Raw genomic sequence first — 26,323 nt, 5'->3', positions numbered from 1 at the left:
AGGTACAATCTGTAGACAGTGGTTACATCTATCCTGAACAAATTACTTTTGTTTACACAAAAAGTTTTTTGATTTTTTTTTTTTTTTCGAGGGGGGGAATTTCAAACAAAGCATGAGCTGAGTCACTATTGCTGTCATGGTCCTGGGCCATGTTGGCCCAGTGTTCTTAGTTTTCTTGTATGTTTGTATTTTGTTCCTTGCTTAGGCCATGTTTTCTGAGTTGCCCTGTTGTGTTGTTCCCTAAGTGTTTTCCCTTCATGGCTTTTACCCCCTGTGTGCCCCTCTGTGTATCTGTGAGCCCTCGTCTCTCCTTATGTTTTATTCCATGTTTCCCCTGCCCATTATGTCTAAGTTCTCCCCGTGCTCTCTCTTCCCCCTGTGTGCCCTCTATGTATTTATGAGCCCTCGTCTCCCTTTGTGGTTGTTTCATGTTTTCCCAGCCCGTTATGTCTGTGTTTTCCCCGTGCTCTCTCTCCTCCGGTCTGAACCTCTGTGCACTTCCTGTTTACTTTGTGACTCTCACGCCCGTATATGTCATGTTCAGTTCACCCCGCCCTGTCTCGTTATGATTATCAGTGTCACCTGTGTTCCCCGTGTGTTCCCACTTTCCTCGTTAACCCTCTGTGTATTTCTGTCTGCGTCTCCCTCTGTTCAGCGTGACGTCGTCCCTCATGTTGTGTGGATCTCCCTGTGCCTTCCTGCGAATGTTAGTTTACTTTTTCCCAGTTAGTTCTGTATTTCCTGTATTCTGCCGTGCCAGCATTAAAGCTGTGTTCTTTAAGTTCATCCCCGTGTCTGTGAGTTTTGCATTTGGGTCCTCCTCCTGCTTGCCACACAGCAATCCATGACAGTTGCATCCTACTGTGACCGAACAGCAAATGGTAATTTACATGAAAATAATGAATGATTACCCCACACTGGTGTATAAAAAATTGATCCAGAGGGACCGATATCACATTTTGTTCTTAATCGTGACGATTTAGCGGAAGGAAAGCAGCAGTTCCAATTATTTTGTCAAAAATTATTTCAGTTTGGCCAGTTATTAGGATGCCACCATTACGAACCAGCAGGCCAGGTCCCTAAATTGGGAGTAATTGTTTGATAAATGCTGGTTCCTTTTAAAGGAGCAAATTTTACGATTTATAAAAAAAATTTAAAAAAGGAAACTTCCTGTTGTCCCATTGAAACACGGTAATTTGACAAACTGACAATACAACAGCCCAGCTAGAACGAGTTAGTCAGTATGAATAAAGCTTTTATGAAATGGTGTTTTCCAAGAGACAACTTATGGTTCAGAACAAACAAAAAAAAGACCCATAAGAGATAAATTTCAGATATAGAAATACAGTTCAGGCCAAAAAGCTAAGAAATATGCTTTATCTGTCTTGCCCAGCCTGTATTTCTGTTGCAGAAGTTGCTGCTGGCTGTGAATTGACAGCGATAACCTCACAAATTAGATTTGGCTCTGTGGCTTTGAGCTGTGCCAGATCTATTTGAGACTACCATTCTGCACTGAAACGTCCGAGGCTAATGTAGGAGAAATACATCTGAAATTGAGCAGCACTGGACCTTACCTGGAAAAAAAAGAGGATTTACTGTAAGGCTTAGAAAGGTCAAAACTTAAATCTTACATTTGGAAAAGTTATTTCACAATAATCTGCTTCACTTTTCGAAGATGATCAATAGCTCCTGATATACACTAGCAAGACTGCCGTGTCTTGTTAGAAGCTAATTTAATAGGCCATCAATCTTTGTACGTGCAGTGGCAGCTAAATATACACAAGTAATTTACCTCACCTTGAAACTCCTCGGCTCTCACAAAAAAAAAACATAGAGGGAATCCAGATTTTCTCCTGTCTTTCAAGACATTATATTGTTTCATATGCCTTTTCCCCCCTCTTCCCTTAAATCCTGTGAAGCTTGTTATTTTAGTGGCACCTTTCACTGTGTCTTCACCCCTTTCTCTGTAATTTGTTCACCCTGCACTCTGTGGTCCTCGAAGGGAGATTACAGATAGCTGGAGGTGTGGCAGTGCTGTAATTGAGGGGCAGAGGATGTGTGTGTATGTGAGTGTGCCCTAAAACACCAGCTAAACACTAGAAATCTTATTACTTAAAGACAAGAAGGGAGCGAGTAAAGGAGGGATGGAAAAAGAAGACAAATTGGATTGCAAAGGTAGGATGGGCTTGTTTCAATCTTCCCTTCGCAGCTTAATTTTCTGGCTCGAGTCTGATATCACCCATTAAGCCATCAAAGCATAATACTGATTCTTTTGTATCCTGTTTTTAAGGCTGATTTAACAGGCAGGGTGCAGAATTAACTGAGAGAGTGAATAGTTTTGAGCCTGGTTCCGGTGAACTCCAAGCTGTGCTGTAGGAAAGTGCTTAGCGAGCTGCAGAGGCACTTGCAGAAAGTACCCGGGTTAATCTCAGGGAGAGGGTTGAGGTAAATATAGAGAGAGAGGGAGAGAGCCCTAATAGGATTAGTCTGAGTCACACAGACATGCGTCACTGCACATGAATGCACAAAAACACGCACACATGCATACGCTCCTTTGAATAATACATGCTTTGGATATGTGACCAAATGCACACAACACATGCTGAAGCTTTTTTTTTTTTAGGTGAGCCTAGAAGCATGGCTGTACTGTACAGGTGTCGATGTAAGTCAGTTATGCTTCTCTTATCATGAACTGTAATGTTTGAGTGCAAGAGATCTCAGACCGATCTCAGACATGTGGTGAAAGCATCATCTAAGAAATTAGTATACCTGAGGTTATCCATGAAGTCGGTCTGGCAGTTGGTGGAAATGGCCCTCTGGCAGTGTGTTTGAGTGTGATTGCAAGTGATATCAAAGTGGATGTACACTGTTACAGTGGTGGATGCTGATTTTTAGCCAAACATTCAAGTAAAGAGGTGAGGATATGTTGAGGGAGAGGTAATGGTGGCTTGCTGTAACCAGAGCTTAGCATTATGTAGTTACAGGGCAGGCAAACACCAGTGGGCACTAATTAAATAACATTCATGTCTGTGCTTAAATAAAACTGTAGTGTGCCAATAAAGGAGGCAAAGCAGATACTTTGATATTTTAGCCACTGCAGCTTTAACCACAGCCGGCAGCGTGTCAGTGCTTCCATGTACATTTAACTGAGCTTTGAGGTGCTGATGCTCTAGCGTTTCCCTGTTTCAGCCTAACTTAAATCCAGTGGAGAAAAAATGTCAACCAACCAATCCTTTCATATCAAAGGCGTTAGTCATCCTTTGGTAAAAACAAAGCAAAAAAGACACTTTGAAAACACAGAGAACAGACAAGACTTTAGAGGTATTACAAAAAAATCTATATTCATTTGTTTTAACAAACAAAAATACAACCAAAGCTGCAAGTCTGGGTTAAAACTGCAATATGAGCTGCGAACTAAGGAAATACAAAAATCAATCCTGCTGTTATTCAAGTGTGAACAAATCCTTTGGTAACAGGTAAAACAGATACATTCATCAGTTACAAATAAGTAAGCCTAAAATTAATCTCCCAAAACATAACATGTAGTAAATAACAATGGCTGCTTGGGCCTAAATTAAAGATCAAGGTATTAAGAGTCAGAAAAGGCAACAGACTGAATATGAAAGATGAACGTAGCCTCATGGTTTGAAAAGGGAAACCAGTGAGAATGATCTTAAACTGACATTTTTTCCACCCAATGGCCAGCAGAGAGCTACTCGTTCTTCTACTTCTCACTGGTTTCAATCAGTTTGATTTCTTATGATTTTCATTATGTAATTATTGTTAATTTTAGAGTAATTCAGACAATAAAGGATGAAAACCGTAAAAAATCCAAGCATTCAAAATGCTCTTCTGATGTCACAGTGGCCCACACCATCTTCCCTGTACAGTCTATGTTCCCAACCTGGATGTGATCACAATAGAAATATGAAGTTTCACGACATGAATTTACAGGAAATTTATATATATCGATATCATCGATATTTATCAATATGTTAATATGGTTTTTCTTATTTTTTAGATTTGCTGGTTTATTTTAGTCCTTCTAAACTGTTAAAGCTGTTAAACTGAAACTAATGAATGACCAAAAGTGTCTTGGTGGAACGGATCCATCCAGTGAAGAGGGATAAGTGGTAGGGCTGCACGATTTTGCATAAAATGAGAATCACGATTTTTTTGCTTAGAATTGAGATCACGATTCTCTCACGATTCTCTTTTCCAATATAAATATTTATTGCACTTATTAACTGCACATCAACTTCGTAACAGTTGAGACTGAACATAAAGCCAATAAATAAACATAAAAACAACAAATGTCTCACGTTTTGTGGTTGCCGCAAAATGTTGTACTGCTTGAAATTCCGTCTCCGTCGTTGCTCGACACTGCATGTATAGAGCAGGTAGTGCAACAATAGAAAAATAGTTGCGGGACAGCACTGTGTAGCGTTTGTCTAGGGTGTTGATCATTTTCCTAAATCCCTCGTTTTGCACAGTATTGATGGGAGCCATATCTTTCGTCAGGTGCTAAGTAATAGCCTCCGTAATTTCTTTGTTCCTGCGGGAGTTCGACGTGTATAGGGAAGCGCTGTATAAGGTTCCCGTTATTGATGTTTGGGTGGTTGACCGGGACGGATTTTCTCCTGTCACTTTTTCGTCATCCCTGACGTGCTCTCCGTTGTTTTTTCCCTGCTAATTTTAGCATCACACGGCACAGCTTCTGTATCACGTGGTATAAGGCTCCGCCCTTGTCATTTGTTGAGCAGGAAGAGTGAGCGCTTGTTTTCATGCAGATTACGTCCCGGATCAAAATGCGGTACAATTGTCGTCGTGTTTTGTTTTGTTTTTTTGTTTTTTAATCGTTGTCATTTGGAAATGAGATCGCACATAAGTATGGATTGAGATCGCGATTTTCTAACGATTAATCGTGCAGCCCTAATAAGTGGCCAAACATGCTGGGAACCATGTTGGGAAATGTTTTGGTGATTGTTTTCTCCAGAGAGAGAATTTTAGACAGTAGAAGAAGAAACGTAATATAACCTTGTTATTCTTTAGGAGGTCACATTTTAACTCAGAACATACTGCAGCTTTAACGTGTGATTTAGGGAAAGTATTGGTGAAATTGCTCTGGACAGTTGAAACATTACTGGAGTGTCTTTTGGAGACATGCAAAACTGCATGTGAAATTCTCATGTTAAAAACTATTAAGAGACCAGCGGTGGACAAGGGACGTCTATGGGATGTAATAAATAAAACAAAAGCTGACAGCTGACTGTTCAAGAGTTAACTCTACATCTAACCTCCTCTCTCAAGAGAAAGATTCAATAGTGAAGAGAGAAAAATAATTTGTTCCTCATCAGCCCATTGTCCATCTGTTCCACTATGACTCCTTTATTCCACCACTTTGTTAGATTCCCTCCATATTTTCTATTTCCTCCCACTATCACAGCTTTGCTCTATTTCCCTCAGTCTTATCTCTGAATGAATGCCAGAGTTCTTTCTCTCTAACTCCTCCTCAAATCTTCCCTCCTTCATCACAGCTCGTCCCGTGCGCTCCAGTTCTCCAGTTCAGATTGCAATACGTCAGAGTTTTGGGCTTCGAAACTCAGCTCTTCTTGCTCCTGAGTTTTCCTGGACTTGGCTCGGTCCCAGTCGGTCCTGACTGACTCGTTGTCCCAGACTACTGATGTTTCCGTGTCACTGATGTAGCCCGGGTCTCCTGTGTAATGGGTCGGATACACCAGAAGCGGCTCAGCAGAAAATGCACGCAGGTCCCGACGCTCAAAGTGGTCCATGTACTCTGATCTGATGAGCGAGACAAGCGGGGATGTGATTAGATTTACAAGAGCGCCACAGAAGAGGAATCACAAAGAGGAGGCAGATAACAGGAACAAAGAGAACACGTGGAGAGCAGATGGGTTATACTTACACTGGATGTTTGTTGTACATGACAGGAAGGAACTCGTCAACAGGCAGCATCTTCCTTAGAGGATCTGCACCGAGGAGCTTCTTGGCTCCTTGTAACGACAACATGTAGCCAAGAGTCCAGTAGGAATAGTCGGCCTCCACCAGATTGTGGATGTTTGGTAACGACTTCTCTGGATGGTCCACCTGCATTCGTTTCCGCCCAATATAACTGCAAGAGTTGTTCACATATAAGAGGCACAGATCACAGATTTGAAATGACAGCTAATAACAGTAAATCTACTCTACTGTCTTAACAACTATGCTGAATCCAGATGGAAGAGATGGTAGGCATCAGATTTGAATATGACCCTTTTAGTTTTATCCTCTTGAATTAACTAAGTGAACTTATATTTTAATTAGCAACTAAGAATCAGCACACAGATGAATATTGTTTCAATTTGTTTTAAAACCCACTGTGAGCAGGCACACTTCCCTCTGTGATGCTTCAGAACATTAATGTAAAATTCTGCAGTGATGGTCTAACTGTGGAGGAAAAGTACACAACGCAAAACCTTGAGAACTACTCCTGCCCTGATGCGCCTTCTTGGGGCTTGGACACTTGCTGGGAAACTCTCATCAACAGTGAAGATTAGGGTTGGGCAATATGTAAAAATTTTCCAACTGACAATTGTCAGTCCAATAATCAGCGATGGGCGATACATGTGCGCATGTGCAGACTTTTTGATGGGCGGAGAAATGTAGTCATGCACGTGTTTACCACACAGAAGAAGTCCAAACATGGACGAACTAATTTGCCCAAAAAATAAGGGATGACAGCGTTAACCCGGTCATCACGATCAAAATTTTTAATGTGCTCAACCCATCTAGAGCGCAGAATGAACAGACTTTGGACAAACTGCCCGAAATGCGTTGACAGAGACATTTCAGGGATTTTGACTCCAGATGGGTTCATTCTTAATCGCGATAGTTGTGATGACGGTGCGTTAATGCTGACAACACTAAAATAAAATATAAAGTTGCCCATTTGGGATGAAAGAGGTAAACCTAAGGATCTAACCAAAGCGGTGTGCCGCTTGTGCAGACGTATAGTGCGAGCAAAGTACTCAAACACGACTAACTTGCATGAGCATGTACGTGTCCACCATCCTAGGCTATCACCAGCTTCTGCAGCTCCATCAACAAGCATTTGGGCGTATTCTGAGGAGGGTGCATTTGCTCGCAGATGAAAGAGGATGCTGTTAAAACAGCGCTATTATTATTTTTTTCTGTTGACTGCTTCTATTAGCTCCATCATTATTAGCAAACTTACTTATGGGCAAATAAATAAATAAATCGCCCTTATAAAAACGATCACCGATGGGCTCAGCCTATCGTCGATAGTCGATATATTCGTCCAGTCGCCCAAACCTAGTGAAGATGTGCACTGGTTAGCTGATACTGGATATCCACGGTGAAATTGCAAATGGACACAAGTAAGTAGGCAGAATGGGACCCACATCCCTTTCTCTTGCCAGACAGTAGCAAATGCATCAATTACAACGTTTGTGCAATTATAGCTTAAAAATAACTCCACATAGCAATATTGGAGTTCGATTGATAATTTCCACTTAATAATGTGATTGGAATAAATGTTTGTGTTTTAACAACATTTTTTCACACTCGCATAGCGGAAACTCTTAATGAGATATCAATGCGTCTCTGCTGCCACTATGACAAAGAACCCAGCAGCAAGAAAATTCAATCAATTCCTCCTCAGCTGTTGAATTCATAAGAAAAAAAATACGAATATAAAAATATACAATCGGGCTTTTAGAAATACTAAATATAGTTGCAGCTCAGCTCAAGCAGACTTTGCTGCAATATTTGAAGGTCATGTCTAGATGAGTCTCCCGAACAGCTCTTATTTCGGATAGTTTCAATGAAAATGCCGTAGGATGGTGCTCAGGAGTGGGATGCTGCACTGGATTATTCCCACAAGTGTTCTCAGCATCTGACTGGTGGCGTCTGAGATATCGTGTGACAGATGGTTGGATTTCACTGTAAGAGGATGATGGAGATGATAATCCTCTCTGTTTACTACACTGTGTATTTCCTCAGTTCACTGAAGCATCACTCACATGAGATCCCAGTCCAGTTTGTGTGATGTCACTTCCTGCAGCAGTGCCTGAAGGCGACGTTTGAAGAATACTTCAAAGCGGAGGTCGTCCTCGATGACCAGAGAAGTCTGGAGACCTCGGTCTACTATCTGAATGAAGACATATGGATATGGAGCATTACAGTGCTGCCAATATATTGGTGAGCCTGTGCATAAAATCCATCATGTACTTAGGTGGATTTAGTGTAACGTTTGTTAAATCCTTTTTGACCTTTATGGGTCCTTCGTACAAAATGATTACAAATGGCTAATTTTCTATAATTACACATAAAAGCCTGTGTGTTTGTTCATTCTCCCAAAATAACAGGAGAGGCTGAATACAGCTGGTTTAATTACTATACTGACTGAGCTTTTTCCTGACAAACAGTGCAGCTAAACTATGAAGTCTTTTATAAAGATTCTTTATGAAAACTACCAGTTGACCATGTAGACTGGGCACACATGACATTGGTTCCCAAATTGTAACCTAACTATTTTTGATGGCCTCCAGTGTAGCCAGGATATCCAGATAGTGGATATCTGCTTTTTGACTTCCCGGTTATTGTTTGCAAATACAGATACAATGAAAAAGGCTCATGAAAATGCAATAAGTCACTGGTTTTGCAACTGCATTTTGGTGAATACAGTCCCTTAATTGCTCTTCATGTGGACTGTTTAAATGCATGCAATCAAAGTCTATTCAAACATGATTGGTAAACAGAGGCTGGACAACAAGAGAACTGTAATTGGAGAAAGCTACCAGTCTCCTTTTCTTTGCTTATACATCCTACATAATCACATGCAGATAGCAGTTCATAGAGATTACATGCACTGCAACGCCCTTGAGTAGATGCATGCCGGGTTTTTAACCCCTAACCCTAACCCTCGCTTGTAATTCCTCTCTCTTTCCTTGCACTTTTTATATTTTCATCATGAAAATAATAATAATAAGATGTACAAATGTACAAATAAGATGTACAAATTTGTCCAAAAAAAGCAGCGCTCTCATTGAAACATATAGAAGACAAGTTTATTTGCCGCTCAAGCCACCTTTCCTCACGCAATCTCAATTATTGTGTTTTTAACAATAAACCTTATCTAAGATGTGCAGGTAGACATAATTGCCTTAGGCCAGCTCAAGAGTCTCACCTCCTTCCAGATGTTGTAATGAGACAAGAAACAACCCAGTTCACCCTTGGTTAGAGGTCGACCGTGATAAGGGTCTTTGTATCCTGGCAGCATCTTAAGCCCCATAGACTCTATATCAGACTTGTTCAGAGCTCTGAGAGAAAGAGATGGACATTGAGATTTAATATGGAATCGATACTCAAATGAAACAGTGAATAAACATGTACAACACAAATATATTCGTAAGCCATACAGGTATCAGGACTGACTGCAGAAACAAATCAATTACGAATAACTGAATAACAGCCTAACTTTTGGACAGCCCACGCGAAGGTTAGAGACATAAATAAGCAAAAAGTATGTGGCTCAGGGAATCTAGAAATAAGAGCAAGCGACCAGCTGCTTTTCACCTGGTTGTTTGTCTCAGCCCGGGCTCACTACATCAATTTACACTGCATGTTGCAGAGGCACAAATCAGGAAGACACAAGCGGTGGGGGAGGAAGAAAATGAGAAACGTACTTGCCATCCACAGCAGCAACAACCTTACAGCTGATCTCCTGCTCGTACAGAGTTCTCAGCATTCGCTCACGACGGTCAGCTCTCCGCACCAGATTTATCATAAACACCTGGGTGCACGCAGATGCAAAACACACACGTCTAGATTACTGTGCACGTATTTATGTGTGTGAGAGAGTGAATGAGTGTGTGCATGTATACCTCATCAAAGCCTATCTTGTTAGGCTGCTTGGGAGGAAGAGACAGGAAGCTGGAGGGCTCCAATGGTGGATTTTTTACTGTCAAAGAAAAAAGGAGGGGAGGGAAAAAAGAGAATGAGTAATGTGTTAGAACAGGAGTTCCCATAATGTGGTTTAGGGAACAGCAGGGGTCCACAAGATAGTTGTGAGGGATTCCCCTATGAACGCTGGAAAAAACCTACAGTTTATGTTTTCCTTTGATTTCCTTTGATGTAGTATTTTGCAAGATACTGGTAAGTATTAAAACCGTGTTATAATCAGGTTATTATTATCTTGTATTAGTATTTGTTGTGTGGTTTGTCTTTCTTTTTCTAAAAAGTGATACTTACATATTTTATTCATTCTCAACTCTATATTTTTACTCTGAGATCACACTGGAGTAGCTTTTCATGAGTTAAGAATAATTCCTATCTAGCGTATACTGTGCTTTCATTCTCTTTCTGAAACATGCCTCTTAGCTCTTCTCCCTTACAGCCATCCTTCCCTTTAAACTTTCCTGTTTGGCTACCCCTCACAAACAGATGGTACTGTACTCTGAGCTGCGTGTCTGAGATGACCATATCATCATGCCTACCATGCTCATTTGTCATGAGTTATACAGCATATGGCACTGCTTTGGTAGAAGGTCACACCGCTCTAACTCAGTGCATTTATTTTGTTACTGAGGGAACAGCAAAAGACGACAGTTGGCTGGCGTGAGGATTTGGTTTTGATGGAAAAAATTTTAAATGCAACTCAATGCTACAGACCAGACGAGGCAAGTGAAAGATGTCTTGAGTACCAACAGCTCAATCTGTTTGAATATAACTAGCTTAAAGACTTCTGAGACATAAACAACTTTATTTGCCTTAATCACAAGAAAACTTGCACCCAACGAGTAAACACAAACAAATCACTTCTGCATTTCTGAGCGCTTTGATCTTTTGACTCACCCATGACTTCAAGGTGAGTATGCAAAAAGCTCTCTGCCTCATCCTGCAAGGTAGCATGAGAACGCATTGGCACCGGGAAATGCCCATAAGTCTCCTTGTTGCATATATACATCTGCACATCTGTAGGCAAGAGATGAAAAACAAGCTTACACTTTCTTTTTTGAGAACTTTAATGGACCTACCACATAAAAACTCCAGCTCTATTGCCTTTAACTCACCTGCCATGCGCGCTGAATAGGCAAAGACAATGACATCATCCAGGGCCCAACTGTATTCTGGGTGTGGTGGATAAAAGGCCAGCTGACGGGAGGCCTCTTTTCTAAGGTCCATCAAGTAGGTAGAGTGGACCATTGGTACAGGAAAACAGCCACGACGCTCCTGCCTGCGGATGGGCATATAAGCTGGTGTGCGCCTGTAGTAACCCTGCAGGAAGTGCAGAAACACTGTGTGCTATAGTTACAAACAGCTCTCAGCTGTGTCCAATTTATAAGGTGAGCAAGAACCTGAACTGAAGGACTGGGATTTGAAGTTTCTGAATGCCTGTAGCACTTCGTAGGAGGTTGAAATATCGACATATTTTTTTAATTTATGACAAAATAAAGGACACTGTGTGCTATAGTTACAAACAGCTCTCAGCTGTGTCCAATTTATAAGGTGAGCAAGAACCTGAACTGAAGGACTGGGATTTGAAGTTTCTGAATGCCTGTAGCACTTCGTAGGAGGTTGAAATATCGACATATTTTTTTAATTTATGACAAAATACATTTTCTAAGAGCAAATCTTGAAATTCTGGGTTGCGCTGACATGGAAAAGACATTGACTGATTGCCTTCTGGCAACAGGCCTATTAACTGTACTCAAGGAAATGTTCTTTAGAGGAATCAGACTGTTGGCTGAAGATGGTTTATTTTGTCTAGAGGACAGTCAGCGTCCTCATGTCTATTCTGATCTGAAAAGAAACAAAGATGAGTTCTGAAAGGCGTCCTGCCAAGACAGGAATAGATCACTGACAGCTTGTGTGATGAATCAGATATGCTGTCAAAATCATGGCAGCAGTGTCTGCATACTCAGGGAAACATGTTTCAATTCAGAACAATTTACTTTGGGTAATAAATAAATAAATAAATAAATAGAGGTATATATTTACTCATTTGAATAAACAGAGACAGCAGTGGCGTCTGGTGAAGCAAGTGGCGAAAGAACAAATTAAAAAAATGACTGTTTATGCTGTCTGTGTACCAGCATGTTATGTTAAATATTATATATGGTAATATTACTTCACCAGACAAAGCAAAACTTTTAATTTCCAAAGGAATTCCACGGCATATACAGTCGACAGCCACTTTGTTAGGTACACCTTGCTAGGGCAGGATTGGGCCCCCTTTTGCCTCCACAGCCACCTTAATTGTCCATGGCATAAATTCAACACAGAGCGGGAAACATTCCTCTAAGACTCAGATCTATGTTGACACAATAGCATCACACATTGGTACAAATCTCTTGTTCCCAAAGATGATTGAGATCTGATGACTGTGGAGCTCATTTGGAGCTCATGGACTACTGTGGATATAAAGCAGGGGTCTCAAACTCCAATCCTCGAGGGCCGGTGTCCTCAAACTGTCCCTGTTGCAACACGCTTGAATAAAATTAGAAGGTCATTAGCAAGAGTATAGAACTTGATTGCATGCTGAAGTGGCAACCCTTAACCCTTAAATTTCAGTAAATGTAAGTGTTTGAAAAAATGTACTTCTAAAAGTAATTTTATTGCACGATGTTCATTCACTCATGGCTGAAATACCACCTCAGCATGCAATCAAGTTCTATAGTCTTACTAATGACCTATAAATTGTATTCAGGTGTGTTGCAACAGGGACACATGGAAAAGTTTCAGGAAACCGGCCCTCGAGGACTGGAGTTTGAGACCCCTGGTAAAAAGGGATGAACATGGAAATGGGTCCAAAGTGTTACCACCCGGAAGAGTCGACACAAGGCAAGATGGATCCACGCTTTAACGTTGTATTTTTCCAATTCTGACCCCACAATCCAAGCGTTGCAGCAGGAATCAAGACTCATCAGACCAACACTTTTCCAGTCACCTACTGTCCACTTTTGGTGACGCAGCGCAAATTGTAGCCTCGGTTTCCTGTTCTTATCTGACAGCAGCATCACTTTCAACAGCTTCAAAGTTCAACATGATGTATGTTCAAATATGTTCTTCTGCAAACTTTGGTTTCTTTGTAACGGGTTGTTATTTGAGTCCGTTCCTATCAGCTTAAAGCAGTCTGACCATCCTCCTCTGAGCTTTGACATCAACAAGCATTTTTATCCAGCGAGCTGCTGCAGGTGTACCTAACAAAGAGTATATAGCACCTACACATCAAACACACTCCATTCACTACGCTGGTAATAATAAAGACTCTACCACACCTTCAAATTGGTTAATTTACAGTGTTTCTAAAGTTAGGTATTGTACAAATATAATTTCCTGAAGCACAAGAAAAAAAACACTCTGTAAATGTTCTCCTAGATTATTTTTCAGTGTTTGGAGGACGGCAGGAAATGTGTTTTTCTTTTCCACAGCAGAAATATTAAAATTTTACAGACTATCAGTAGCCAACAAACTAAATAGTGGATTTCATTATTCATCCAGGATATAAAAAGAGGTTTTTAAGACACGTTATAAAGAGACTAACCTTGATAACAAGGAATATTCCGATTGAAGGACGCTAAATCTAATAGCTTTTTAAGGCCACTTTGATTAAATTTAAGCTCTTGCATTTACAAAAAGGCTTAAAAAACACATTCTGGAAGTACAGCATTCATTTTTTAAAAAGCAAAGAATTTGTTGGACAAAAGCTAAGCGGAAAATTAGAAGAAAAGTATAAAACACTATTTCCTTTCAAGCAACTGACCCCCTGGCTTAGGTTCTCCATCTTCCCAAGCATAAGAAAATGACACATAAATCTTATCCATCATCTGAAGACATTTGAAAAATGGATTTAGAGACGTAGCAGCAATTTCTCAAAAAGTTAAGATCTTAATTTTGCATCAATTTAAGGCTTTAAAGATCTGAAGACAACCGATGATGAATAATCTTTGCAGTCTCTTTTCTTTGTGTCGCTGTGATTAAAACCTGAAGCTAGCAGAAACTTAATTAAGTGTTATAAATTTAACGATGCACAGAAAAAGGAAAAAAAAAACATCCAAGAGATGCACCATCTTGCGGTTTATCATTTCGAGTCGGTGGATAATAGCATTTTCTAAATACTCTTATTGTGCTATTGTGCTTATTGCATTTTAGACTGTTCTTTGCCATCTGGTTGTCACAAATTAATACGTTATTCACACATCCAAACTGCTAACAGAATGCATAGGATGTGAGATACCACATAGCCAAAATTTAAATGGGGTGTAAATGGATAGCAGCTCAAAAGAAATCTGCAGTACCTGTGAGGTCATGCCGCACCAGAAGCTGGAGTATGCAGCTCTGGACTCCAACATGGGAGCTACAATGGTCTTGTTTTCCCTCATCAGCTTCCACAACACATCCTGATTGGTGAGCAGATTGTCACAGTCGGCCACCTGCGGACAGACGAGAAGGGCACAGTATTGACTATCGCACACAAAGGTACACATGTAAGCACCCAAAATGTCAGCCATTGCTTCACAATAATTGACTGAGCCACGGCAACATGGCTTGATCATTAGACACTGCAAGCATAGGCCGCTCCTTCTTAGACCTTTTCACCTCGAAGCACGTAATTTTTATAAAACCCTTACAAACAGACTGCACTAGTATTTGCTGTAGGCTCATTTTTACTGAGTTTCTGTTCTGAATTGATTTTCAAGGAACATTTTTTGTTGTTTTCTGTTTTTTGTTCAGTGCCAAAGTCTTTGCCTCATTACATCTCAACAACGACAACAGATGCGCTCCAACAAGTGCTCCCAGACAACTATGTGTGTGTGTATGTCTTCAGCATAAAATGTATCCTCTGATATTGGCTTTTTGCACACGCACCTTCAGTACACTTACATTAGGCATTGATTTTCCAAGTCTCTAAAATTCTACTGAAGGGACAAAGTGTAATTCCTCTGAAGGATATTCCCTCGTTTGGTCTTCGGATGATGGTAGCAAAGAGTGCTGTTGAACATATGGGTCTAAAATCTTCTAATTACTGTGTGCATATGGTTCACATCATTTTCATACTCATCAAGCTATTCAACGGCTCCTTGTGCTTTGTGAATGGGGGTATTTTTGCTATGAGAGAGACCAAGTGTTTATTAACAAGATAAAGGTGATTACTGTGCAACTTTGTACCGATTACCATTTTCACTTTCCTCTATTGTGACAGCTGGACCCAATCCATGCAAGCAGGAATATACACCACAGCTTAACAGAACCACCAGACCCCCACAGAGCATTCAGCGTTTTCCTATAATTTGCCAACCATATGTGCCTTGGCCTTGGCCAGTGTTTGTCCCAATAAGTCACAGGAACTTGTGCTAGAAATGTAGCATAAATGTAGTTAGTTTAAAAAGAAAGTTTTCTCAGGACTCTATGCAGTACATCCCATGATTCATTCAACAGCTTGCAGAACCATCTTTAGCAGCCTTGGAGTAATTGTTTTTCTGTTTAAAGAAATTCTGGCCCACTCTTCTTTACAACGTTGCTTCAGGTTCGAGGACATTTGTTTATTCACGCCTCGCTTAAGGTCGTGCCACAGCATTTCAATTAGGTTGAGGTCTGGGCTTTTTCAACCACTTTTCGTTTTGTAATAGATTTGCTGCTGCGCTTTGCATTACTGTCATGTAACAAGATGCAATTTGGGTCAAGCTTTAACTGTCAGACAGCCTCTAGCATAGTGATCGTGGCTCAAGAGTTGGGAGTTCGCCTTGTAATCGGAAGGTTGCCGGTTCGAGCCCCGGCTTGGACAGTCTCGTCGTTGTGTCCTTGGGCAAGACACTTCACCCGTTGCCTACTGGTAGTCCTTAGGGACTAGTAAAGCGCTATACAAATACAGGCCATTTACCCTTTTTACCATAGCATTCAACTCAGTGCAAAAAAAGCCGTAATAATCATCCCACCACCACCGTGCTTGGCAGTTGGTATGAGGTGTTTGTGCTAATGCTGTGTTTGGTTTTAGACAACCTATGCATTATGGTCAAACATCTCCACTTATTGTTCCAAAACTCTTGTGGTTTATGCAACTTTGCACAGAGTCCTATGAAAACTCTCTTTTTCACATGACTGTATGTAAAACTACATGGTAGGAATTAGTGGAAAATCTTTTAAATTGTTATTTCTTACTTACATCGCAAATATTAATAAAAATCAATGCATATCTACCTGTTTGCCTAATATATGAAGGAATGATGTAAAACAGTCCTATCTCAAAGTACTGGCTAACTGGCCACAAGTTTACTTGTACACAGGTATTAGCACGCAAGAGTTCTAAATAATAATGGTTTAAAACAATAAAATTGTATAATACACTGAAAACCTAACTTCTTGTGTCCTTTTGCATTGTCGAATCGAAACAGCTCTAACAAAACAGCAAAAAAACAAAACAAAACAAGCTCATTTCTGGCAGTGTGCCATTCAGCCTTTAGTTACCAGCTACACGGAGCTGTAGTTGTTTACAAGTGCAAAAGCACTGTTCTTCCCTGAACTAGGGTTTTAAAACTATAAAGAATTTAACACTTGACACAACAGCATTAGTAAAAATGTCAGCCTGAAATTTGCATATTTTGAATTTTTTACCTCAGTTCTCTGAAGAGATATAAGCATTTGTAGATAATGTGGATGAGTGGCTGTTAAGAGAGTGGAGTGTCATGAATCAGCGTATTGTAATTTCCACAGATATCGCCTTATTCACCGAGCTGAGAGCACATAGTTGTAGAGCTGCAGAGTGGATGATAGCATACCAGAAGATAGTCTGCCCATATCTCACGGGCAGTGTCCAGCGCTGCCTGACGGAGCTTCATTACATGTTCATAACGGAGATTATTCCAGTGCTTGGGCCCCACCTCATCTTCAAAGGCACTGAGGCATGCAAAGACAGACGCATTAAGTAATGTGCACACCACGCACACACAAACACGCACAGAGACCCATTGTCACACATGGGCACGCACGTACCTGGGTTCATCTTCGGGTCTCCACTCCACATAGTGGTAATAACTCTGGACCTTGATGAGCCACTCTCTTAGGATGGCTGTAGTGTTATCTATGTTGTGGTCTGTCGCCACCCTGTGGGAGTGATGACAGGAGAGAGCGAACTCTGAGTAAAGAACAGTTCTGCTGGTACCAACAAGTATTAAGACTTAATTTGGCTTAAAGGGAGATGAACATGTATCATTATGTGTGAAATTTATTATTACAATATACAGTATATTAGAGACATGCTGGAATAGCATTGGTCCCAGTCCTAGCATTAATAAGACAAGGCTGTGAATCCTAGGAAAACTATTTTTGGTCGGTGTCGCTATAAAATTCTGTTTTATTGGGTCACTGACTACATTTCAAACAACCACAGTAATCCCTGTACATGATGTACTTTTATTTATTAATATTCGCCAGCATTTATTATTCTGCCACTCAAACAGCATTTTCTCAGCAGGAGCCCTGTTGTTTTCTCTTCTGTTCCTTCTCATTTACTGCAGTCAGCTAATGTCTCTGCATAAATAGTTACACAAAGCTTCTGCTTTTGGAAGAAGAATGATCCTGTTCAGTTTTATGCACTGAAGTATGGAGGTGGTAGAGAGGATTATAGATTGATTATCGGTTGTTTTCCAATCAGGATTGTGAGTTGTTTCCAAAAATCAAGTGGGAAATGTTTTGTGCATTAAGTAATAAAGTTCAAATAGTTTGCAACACTTGCCGGTGCACAAACTCAACATTTTAATATTCCAAAATCATACAGAAATGAGCATCAGTAGATCAACATGTCTTGACTGGAATAAAGCCATTTAATAACTAGGTGAAAATTTCAAATATCAATCAACTGTAGAAAATATTTCAGCCTTAAAATTCAAGTCATTTTAGATTTAATTATCCACCATCTATTTATATGGCAACAATAATTTTTTATTGTAAGGTAAAGCCCCAACAAACCTTATAATGCTATTATGGTGTTAGCAAACTAAACCTTGTTAAACATTCAACAGAGTTGGATCGAGTTCAGCATTCATTCTAGAGATAAAGGACTAGGTGTTCTAGTCCTGGTGAGGAAAGATTTAGCATCATTAAATTAGCTGATACCTGTTTCTGTGTTTTGCACCTACAGTTTATTAATGCATCTTGCTAACTAGCTTTAGCTGATAAATTGGGATTCAACCTTTTTATTCACATATGACAGTTTCAAGATAACAATAACAACATGTAAGTGGCTGAAACACCAACACTGAGACTTCAAAATACAGAGTCAACAACCAGTGGGCTGATACAATGGCCACGTGTTTCGTACTGTCTGTGCTGTGTACTGGTTAATCACAAACTTTGTCTTGCGAAACAAAGCAACTAGAACTCTGAAGGAAACGAAACAAGCTGAAAAATGCTGAAACAGCCCACAGAGCTAAGATGTATGAGAATATTTGGGTGGTGAGCTCAAAGTCATTGCATAAGCCTCTGAAGGTTTTTTATCCATGGTCACAAACCTTCAGAGGCTGGAACCTAAAATTAATGTATAAGTAATGTATATAATAAATATTAGTAATACATGTTAATATAAAGCAAGGTCATTTTTCATGTGCTGCAGCCTGGCATTCTTTCAGCTGATGACATGGGGATACTTACACATTCTCATCCCTGACATGCATTCACCAATGCAGATTTCAGTTACAGTCGAAGTTAAAAGGTTGGATTGCATGTCTTTAGCATAATTAGAATGGTCCCTTACTGCTTATTCTGTCCTGTACCTGACTGCCTTTATGTGACTGCCTTGTGATTTCTGTAAGTAGGCTTTAGAAATATTTCTTCAGGCTTCTTAAAGGACACTCTGATCTTCTTTGAATGCCCCGAACGTGTTGCCTTTTATTCCATTCGCTATCAAAGTGATCCCACACCGCATTAATAACTTTGAGGTTTGGACTCTGGGGAGGCCAATCCATGACTCAAAGTTTTTTATTGTGTGTGTTTTTTTATCTAAGTAAGCTTTTACTGCACTGGCAGTGTTTTTAAGATCACTGTCAGACTGAAAATGAAACTGTCCGCTAGCACTGGGTGAAATGCTGCACTAAATCGTGTTTTACAAATGGATGTAGACAGTCACTGTTGGTTGGTTGGTTGGTAATTTATTTCAACATGTGAACAATATACAAGTACATTTAGAAAAGAAATAAGAGAGAGAAAAAAATACTATACAAATTACATACAAAAAACCATTCTGATTAATTTACATGTTGAAAGGGACTGTTGTACCTGTCTGTTGACTAAATTTTTCAAGTTTGGATTCATCAGTTAATAACACCTGTTGCCACTAATTTTCAGATGTGTCTCAGGTCCTGTGTTAGGTCTTTCCTGGATTTGTTCACATTTGTTAAGGTTATGTCTTTAAGACACTGTTTTGACCTTCTTGATAAAAAAAAAATGTTATTTTTCATACATTCAACTAAAGAAATGACGTGTTTTTTGTGACAGGCTACTAGTAACAAAATGTCTAAATTTAAATGAAATAGTTGCTAAATTGTCTGTTATGTTTAGACACGACGCTGGTTCAACACTTGAGTTGGGTGTCTGTTTTATTAATGGGTCAGTGTTAAGTGGCTCAATAAACAAAATGAAAATGACACAAAGACTAAGCTGAACATGAGTGAAATGTTCAAAGAAAAACTTGGCAATGAATATGTTGATATTTAAAGAGTGCAGTTTAATGGCAACCTAAGACATTTTAGGACATTGATAGTCTGAACCTGGAGGACAAATTCACAGTGCAAAAAAAACTAACCCTAAAGAAAACAAACATGCTCCTGGCTGTGCTGCTCGTCTAATGGACATTTTGGGGGATTGGAAACAGCAGGATCCTCTGCTGAACACTTTTGGGTCTTAGCAAGAGACAGAACTCTCATCACCAGCGATGATGCTGACTGATAAAATCTTTGACATCAAAGTTGACATTTTCTCTATATCCAAGTTCAAGCTCCACAGTGAATTAACAGCTACACTCCTACTAGTGCTCAAAATGAGACTCCCAGCGCTGCTGGAAGCAGTGCAGGGCTACAAAAGGATGTGACCTTGAAGAAGATAACAAGCAAATGTAAATCAGCTTTTGATTTTCATACGCTCAGTTGCTGAACTTCTTGAATGCTCTCATAATCCTTTTTATGGCCTTGCTGTCATTTGAGGTTCAAAGCGTCACATCACTAGTATCAGGTGTGGACGGGGAAAGAAAGGCAGACAATAGAGCCACAGAAGGGGAGGGTGGCATTCAGCTGCTCTCTGTGCTATCATAACAAATCTAAGTGTGTCAGGGAGGGGCAGAGACAAAGACAGAAACACAGACGGAGCGTGAAAGAAGGAAAGAATGTGTAACACGGCAGAAATGGATTTAACTCCAACCCTGTCATGTAATGAGCGTCAGTCAACGTGCTGCTGATGTTAGCCTTCCCATCTGTCTGTGGCGTTTTTAACACAGCAGTGTCATGTGACCAGCTAACCAATCTATCTTCTTCTCCCACGCTCTCTCTCTCTGCATGTGTCTACTTCTTTTCTCTCTGTTGGACACAAATTTCTGACAGCTGTGAAGTTCTGAATGGCCAGAGGTAGTGAATTAAAAAGGGTTTGTGAAAAATAAATATGTGCGATTGCAGCCATGCCTAACGGATATGAGAGAGCTAGGGAAAAAAAGGCAGGAGGAGGAAGATGATTTATGGCTTGATGATAACATCCCCACTGCATGTCCCTGCAGAGCACACACACTCACCAGTGTGTGTGTGTGTGTGGTTGTGTGTGTGTGTGTGTGTGTGTGTGTGGCCGTTTGCCAAGTATTTCATCTTAACCTGTCACGTTGATAACTGCAGACATCGACAGGTGGCAAGCCAGCAGCTCAGAATATATCTTTCACACTGCATTTCAAAACTTTTTATATCAGCTCTTCCACGGAGAGATGAGCTATGTTGTATATCAAAGAGAGCCCGCTGAAAACTGGCTGCCACATGGGCATGGTTAAAATCAGGCACAAATATCTGGCTCAGACACAAGGAAAGAAGCTCAACATCCAGGTTGGTTTGTTTGAAGAGGCACACGGACACTTGAATCCCTCGTTCTGGGTCTGATGGAAAAAGTTTCAATTCAGCATTTAAATGAAGCACGGCATCCTCTGATCAAACAGCCATTTCACAGGAGTGACTGATGTTTAGTTTTAATTCCCCTTCCTGCTGTCACATTAAACGCAACTCTGCTAGAGGCGTTTAGCCCCTCATTTTCCTTCATTAGACCACTGGATTGCCAACTAGGATATAATCTAACCTGTCAGGTGTGAATGCTGATGAAAAATTTAAAAGAATCTCTCAATTTTCAAGAACAGATATACTAGCAGGGGATCACAGGAAGCTAGCAGAGCTGGAGACAGGAAAAATCTAGAAGGAGGGGGGCTGGGTAGCAACAGAAAAAAAACAGCCTTAAGGTAAAAGAAGATAAGTCCTGCGGAGGCGTTTTAATACACGGGCTCACATTCACAGTCTATTGTGTCTGGTCGCATTGTAAAAGATGTATTCAAAATTGTTTTAAATACTAGTTTTGTTTCCAGACGACTTTGGGAGACGACGATGAGGAAGGGGAAGAGGGAGGGGAAAGAAAGGGGAGGGATAGGGGAGAAAGAGCGGGACTATGTAAGAGAAGCTCCGTGACTGAATGGAACTTTTCCTGGGCTTGACTCTGCAGGCGGAGTTCGCCCTCCCTGCTCTGCCAGCTCAGGTCCACACAGTAGGGGAAGCCACGCTGCTCCCAGTTGCACTCATTTCATCACTGGTGTCATTTACAAAGATAAAGCCCACGCTGCATATGTGTTCCCACAGCTTTAGAACACAGCGCCCCCATCTGATCGAATCTCACAAGCGCACGCGCAAACGCACGCAGAGTTTTCCTCTATAATTTAAACCCGGGCTCGACGTGTCTCTCGTGCGCCACTGAGATCTTACAGTGAATCCCATTTTGTTGTACTTTAGTCAGCTAGTTCCTTTAATATGTTGACACGACACACTGATGACACTCACCACAGCGCAATGCGGTCCTTCGGGTAGTTCAGGCGCTCGATGGTTCCGAGGAACAGCGGCAGAGAGTGCGCCGAGTTGCGACAGACCAGCGCGATAACGACCCGGGGAGCGAGGATCGGAGACTCGGGGCTCCAGCGCTCCTCGGGGAAATAGCCCCAGCTCCGGCCCGGCAGGAGAACGAACAGCAAGGTAAGCAGTAGCGAGGTGACCCGGTGCATGGCAGGGGCGAGTAACTCCTAGAAGCCAGGGCGGACAGAGAAGGAGACTGGGGGATGTAGTAGCCGAGGGTCCCGCTGTTGTATTATGCCGACAGTGTGTACATGGCAGACGAGCTGGCTGAATTAAAGGGCAGGTCTTGACTGCTTTAAGGGGAACTCTCTGCTGTCCAAAGGCCGTTGCTTCGCAGCCGCTATGCACCACCGTTACAGAGAAAATTAACCGTGAGCTACTGACAGGTTAAGCTAGAATGAATCCTACCTAATGAAACAACCTTATCTTTCCTATAAGGCCGACTGGACTCACACTTTGCCATATGCTGCCCTCCCCTTTAAGAATAGATCCAGCTGTAGCAGATGGAAAGCCATTTGGGCGTGTCGGATGTGTTGAGCACACTGCAGGCCTGTCATACCTCTGCAAAATATCGTCCAGAAACTCTAAACTAAGGGGATTTACGCTCTACTTTGGAGCTACTGTTTGAGTAAAACCTTTCATCTCATGCCGTGTCCCATAATCATGCACTTGTTATACCCAAGTGACAATATAATCATGATAATGACAATAATGGTGATTTTTGTATACAGAAATATTAATTACAGAGCAAATAATTAAAATCATGGTGTACAGCAAACCTAAGCACTACCAGGCATTTTAGTGATTAACGCTAAACTTGAATGATTAAAATGAAAGATATTAGTGAGAAATGATTCCCGGATCTCAACGTGAGAAGAAATCCGCAGGTATAAGATTGTGTAATTGGCCAGTGTTGAGTCCTTTTGCTGGAAAGTGGTGGCGCTGAAGGTACTGCAGTACCCCCTAGTGGATAGAGATGACCTACATGTCTACAATTACAAATGAAAACATAAAGTACAACTCAGACTCCATAAGCTACTTTTATTTTTCCTTATATTTTTTTTCTTGGCTGCTTGCTTTAGTGGTTGCCATAGTGGATCATCTGGCTCCATCTCCTCCTATTCTTAGCCTCCTCTGTCACACCAATCCTCTGCATGTCCTCCCTCACTACATCCATTTATCTGTGCTCTTCCACTTTTCCTCCTGCATGGCATTTCTACAAGAAGTATCAGTATAACTACCTTTGTCTTTGCCATCATATCAGCTAGTACTCTCTGTTTACCAGCTATAGCTTACACCTACTCTCAGCTCTTCACTTCTAACTTCCCTTCTCTCTTGTCGCCTCCCCCTCTCCTCTTCCTTTGTCTTCGGCCAACAGTACCGTAGTTTCCACAGGCTCCTTGTTGGCCAACAGCACCAGAGGCAATCATTGTTAATCTCCGACCAGTGCGGAATGGGACCCTCCTTTCTGGTGCTCTTTAATATACAGTGCACTGGCTTGTCCCCATATACATGCATAGGGCTGAACGATATATCGCATTTGCGATAATATCGCGACATGATCAAGTGCAATTTTCTAACCGCAAAGGCTGCGATTATACTCTGGACATGTCCAAATTCATGGGCTGCATCCTCCTGAGGCCGCATTTGTAGACCGATTACGTCACAGCGACGCGCCGAAGGCTGTCCAAATTACTACCATATCCCAGAATTCATAGCGCGGCCCAGCCAAACTCCAGTTTCCAGCAATGGCGGCCGCTGCTAAGTTTTAAAATTACTCATACTAATCTTTCAGGGTCACAAAATAAACTTTTAACATATTTTCAGGCGAGAAAGTAGTTGTGTAAACATCAAATATCTGCTCGGTTTATCAAGATATCCCATATTTGCAAAAGTGCTTCGACGTTTTCAGAGGCGTCTGCTACCCACCAGCTCGACAGCTAGCCGGGAGCTCGAGGGTTACTGATGCGGCCGAGAACGGCACAACTCCCGGCACATCATTTTCAGATCACCGCGGAGTTTCGCTGCTCGGGTTAAACGTAATATATAAGTCACTTAGACAACCTAAAAATGTTATTGTTGGGCTTTTTTCAGTGTTTTGTTTGTTCGTGAGTAAATCGGTTTGGCTGAGATTAAAGTTATTAGATTAGATAAAATAAAACTTTATTAATCCCCCGGGTGGGTTCCTCCTTGGTTTTCACACAGCTGACTAAACGTCAAACAGAAAACTTATTAAACAGAAGTATGAGACAGTCGAGAATTTACACCAGTGTCTGGTTATATTTTAGATAGCAAGAAGCAGACGGCCGAGTTTATTAAACTCCACCGAGACAGCGGTGACGCTAATCAGAACTAGACCGTCCAATTTCACGCCTTTAAATTTTAAAGGCGTGTTTGTGTGTGTGTTTATACAATTGCTATTATGTTTGCACTTTATGTGTAATGTTACTGACTGCAGAGATCAGTAAGATGTGTGTATTTTTTATTTATTAGTTTTATTTATTTAATATTATTTTTTAATTTAATGACTGTCTAGTAGTTCACAGATGTCGAAAAACTGAGTGTGGTAAAGCCACTGATTTTTTTATGTATATTTCTGCAATCTGCACATTGTACCGACTTTCATTTTAATGTTTACACCAGGGTTCCTTGTCAGCACTTTATGCTCAGATGTTTGTAAGCTAAAAATAAACTATTGTGTATGTTCAAATATACTGTTGTGATTGAAGAAGTTAAATAAAAATGTCAGTCATCAATTCATGCATCACCTCATGTCATCATAACAGAGGTCTGTCTTCCAGGAAAGAACAGTTTAAAATTAATGTAATATAGTATTGGCCATACTATATGATGTATTGCTTGTCTTTGTTTAATAATACAGAAGACAAAGACCTTAAAAAATAATCGCATATCGCATCGCAATCGCAATATTGGGGCAAAAAATCGCAATTAGATTATTTTCCATAATCGTTCAGCCCTATACATGCATACATACATAATAAGATTTTAATCACTGTGAATCCAAAGTAGAAGTGCGCTTTTGAAAGCATTCAGTATGGCCACTTTTTAATGGTTTGATACAGCAATCCATTTCTGTTATTAAGCATATTATTAACTACCTGTTAATAATAATCACTGATAAATGCATTTATAAACACACAGCACTCGCAAAAGTCTTGAAGCATTCCTCATTTATTTATAATTTGCTTTAAAAAAGACGGACTTTATTGTTTAAGTGGTCTTGAGCTATAGTCTTCCGTGATTTCTGAAGGTCTTTTAAAGCTTGTTTTTTTTGGACATGGGTTGTGCTTTAACTAATTTTTAGACCAGAAGACACAGCAGACAAGGGTGTCACTGTTGTATTATACTGACATGAGATTGGATTGGCGCTGGCTGAATTAAAAGGCAGGTCTGAACTGGTTTCAGGGGAACTCATTGTTGTCAAAAGGCCATTGCATGCCAGCTTGTATGCACCACAGCTACAGTAACATTGAACTGTGAGTGAGGTACTGAGAGGTTAGGTTATGATAAGACAAATCCTCCTTATGTATTCAAACAACCTTGTCTTTTTAATAAAGCCATCTATACTTTCCCTTTGACATATGCTGTCCTCCCTTTTAAGAATACATCACACAGTCTGCTCCTTGTACCTGAGCATTACAAAGTTTTGTTTTTGTTTTGTTTGTTAAGCAACTCACTTATGACCCATTCAAACATAAAAAGGCATCTAACTAAATGGATGTGTTGTGTCTACACATACAGACAGCTTAGGAAAGGAGCAATTTTAAATTGTGTCTTTAGGCACTTTGTTAATAGCAGCCTATCACGGACAGTGACTGTCTGCAGCCATCTGTAAAACACACCGGAGGCTCTGAAATGGTTTGGTGCTGTATTTCATCCAGTGATGTTGGGGATCTTGTGAAAAGAACTCTGGAACTATGAATAGATACATTTTAATCTACCATATTATATCAGCTGTTTGGCAACAGATTCATGTTTCAGCCTGAAAATAATTCCAAATGCATTCACAATGCATAAAAAGCATAAATTAATATAAAACCACACAGTGAAACCATTATTTATGGATTGGTCTCCCCAGAGCCCGGACCTCAACGTTACAGAAGCAGTATGGGATCATCTTGAGAGCATGGAACCAAAGGAAGCCAAAA

General features: G+C 40.6%; 2 protein-coding genes and 2 long non-coding RNA genes across 4 annotated transcripts in view; 2 read left to right on the top strand and 2 right to left on the bottom strand.

Annotated features, from left to right (window-relative positions):
• Positions 1–2,053, bottom strand: part of LOC146572988 (nucleoredoxin-like protein 1) — a 5,735-nt gene extending 3,682 nt beyond the window's left edge. Inside the window, exon 1 of the mRNA XM_085277492.1 lies at positions 1,798–2,053. Within this exon, the coding sequence (XP_085133618.1) occupies positions 1,798–1,882 (85 nt within the window). The 5' untranslated portion in view covers positions 1,883–2,053. The remainder of the gene's footprint in view (positions 1–1,797) is intronic.
• On the top strand, positions 2,051–8,192 carry LOC146572987 (uncharacterized). Its single transcript, XR_014892773.1, has 3 exons — positions 2,051–2,175; positions 5,538–6,248; positions 8,023–8,192. It is a non-coding gene; the product is annotated as an uncharacterized LOC146572987 (long non-coding RNA).
• Positions 3,315–22,430, bottom strand: colgalt1b (collagen beta(1-O)galactosyltransferase 1b). Its single transcript, XM_085277491.1, has 12 exons — positions 22,086–22,430; positions 17,014–17,124; positions 16,800–16,917; positions 14,322–14,456; positions 11,094–11,298; positions 10,876–10,995; positions 9,906–9,982; positions 9,708–9,814; positions 9,209–9,341; positions 8,043–8,170; positions 5,927–6,133; positions 3,315–5,802 (listed from the first exon to the last, which is right to left on the bottom strand). Exons 1-12 carry the CDS (start codon positions 22,301–22,303, stop codon positions 5,532–5,534), a joined length of 1,830 nt encoding a protein of 609 aa, XP_085133617.1. The 5' UTR covers positions 22,304–22,430; the 3' UTR covers positions 3,315–5,531.
• LOC146572985 (uncharacterized) lies at positions 22,134–26,323 on the top strand. The gene is made up of 2 exons (XR_014892772.1): positions 22,134–22,274; positions 26,254–26,323. It is a non-coding gene; the product is annotated as an uncharacterized LOC146572985 (long non-coding RNA).

This window comes from Mchenga conophoros, linkage group LG6 (genome assembly GCF_057382185.1).
Source record: "Mchenga conophoros isolate Kocher_MC1m ecotype Shallow Benthic linkage group LG6, M_conophoros_male_GT1.1, whole genome shotgun sequence".
Lineage (NCBI taxonomy): Eukaryota > Metazoa > Chordata > Actinopteri > Cichliformes > Cichlidae > Mchenga > Mchenga conophoros.
The sequence above is the reverse complement of the archived record's forward strand: the minus strand, read 5'-3'. Positions and strand labels throughout refer to the sequence as shown.

Bases quoted from the DNA above. Each gene is read 5' to 3' on its own strand.
- colgalt1b (XM_085277491.1), bottom strand. From the start codon at position 22,303: ATGCACCGGGTCACCTCGCTACTGCTTACCTTGCTGTTCGTTCTCCTG. The intron at 9,815-9,905 runs GTATACATGCAC...GCGTGCACCCAG, and splicing joins ACAAGATAGGCTTTGATGAG to GTGTTTATGATAAATCTGGT. The intron at 8,171-9,208 runs GTGAGACTCTTG...GTCTTCATTCAG, and splicing joins ATTACAACATCTGGAAGGAG to ATAGTAGACCGAGGTCTCCA.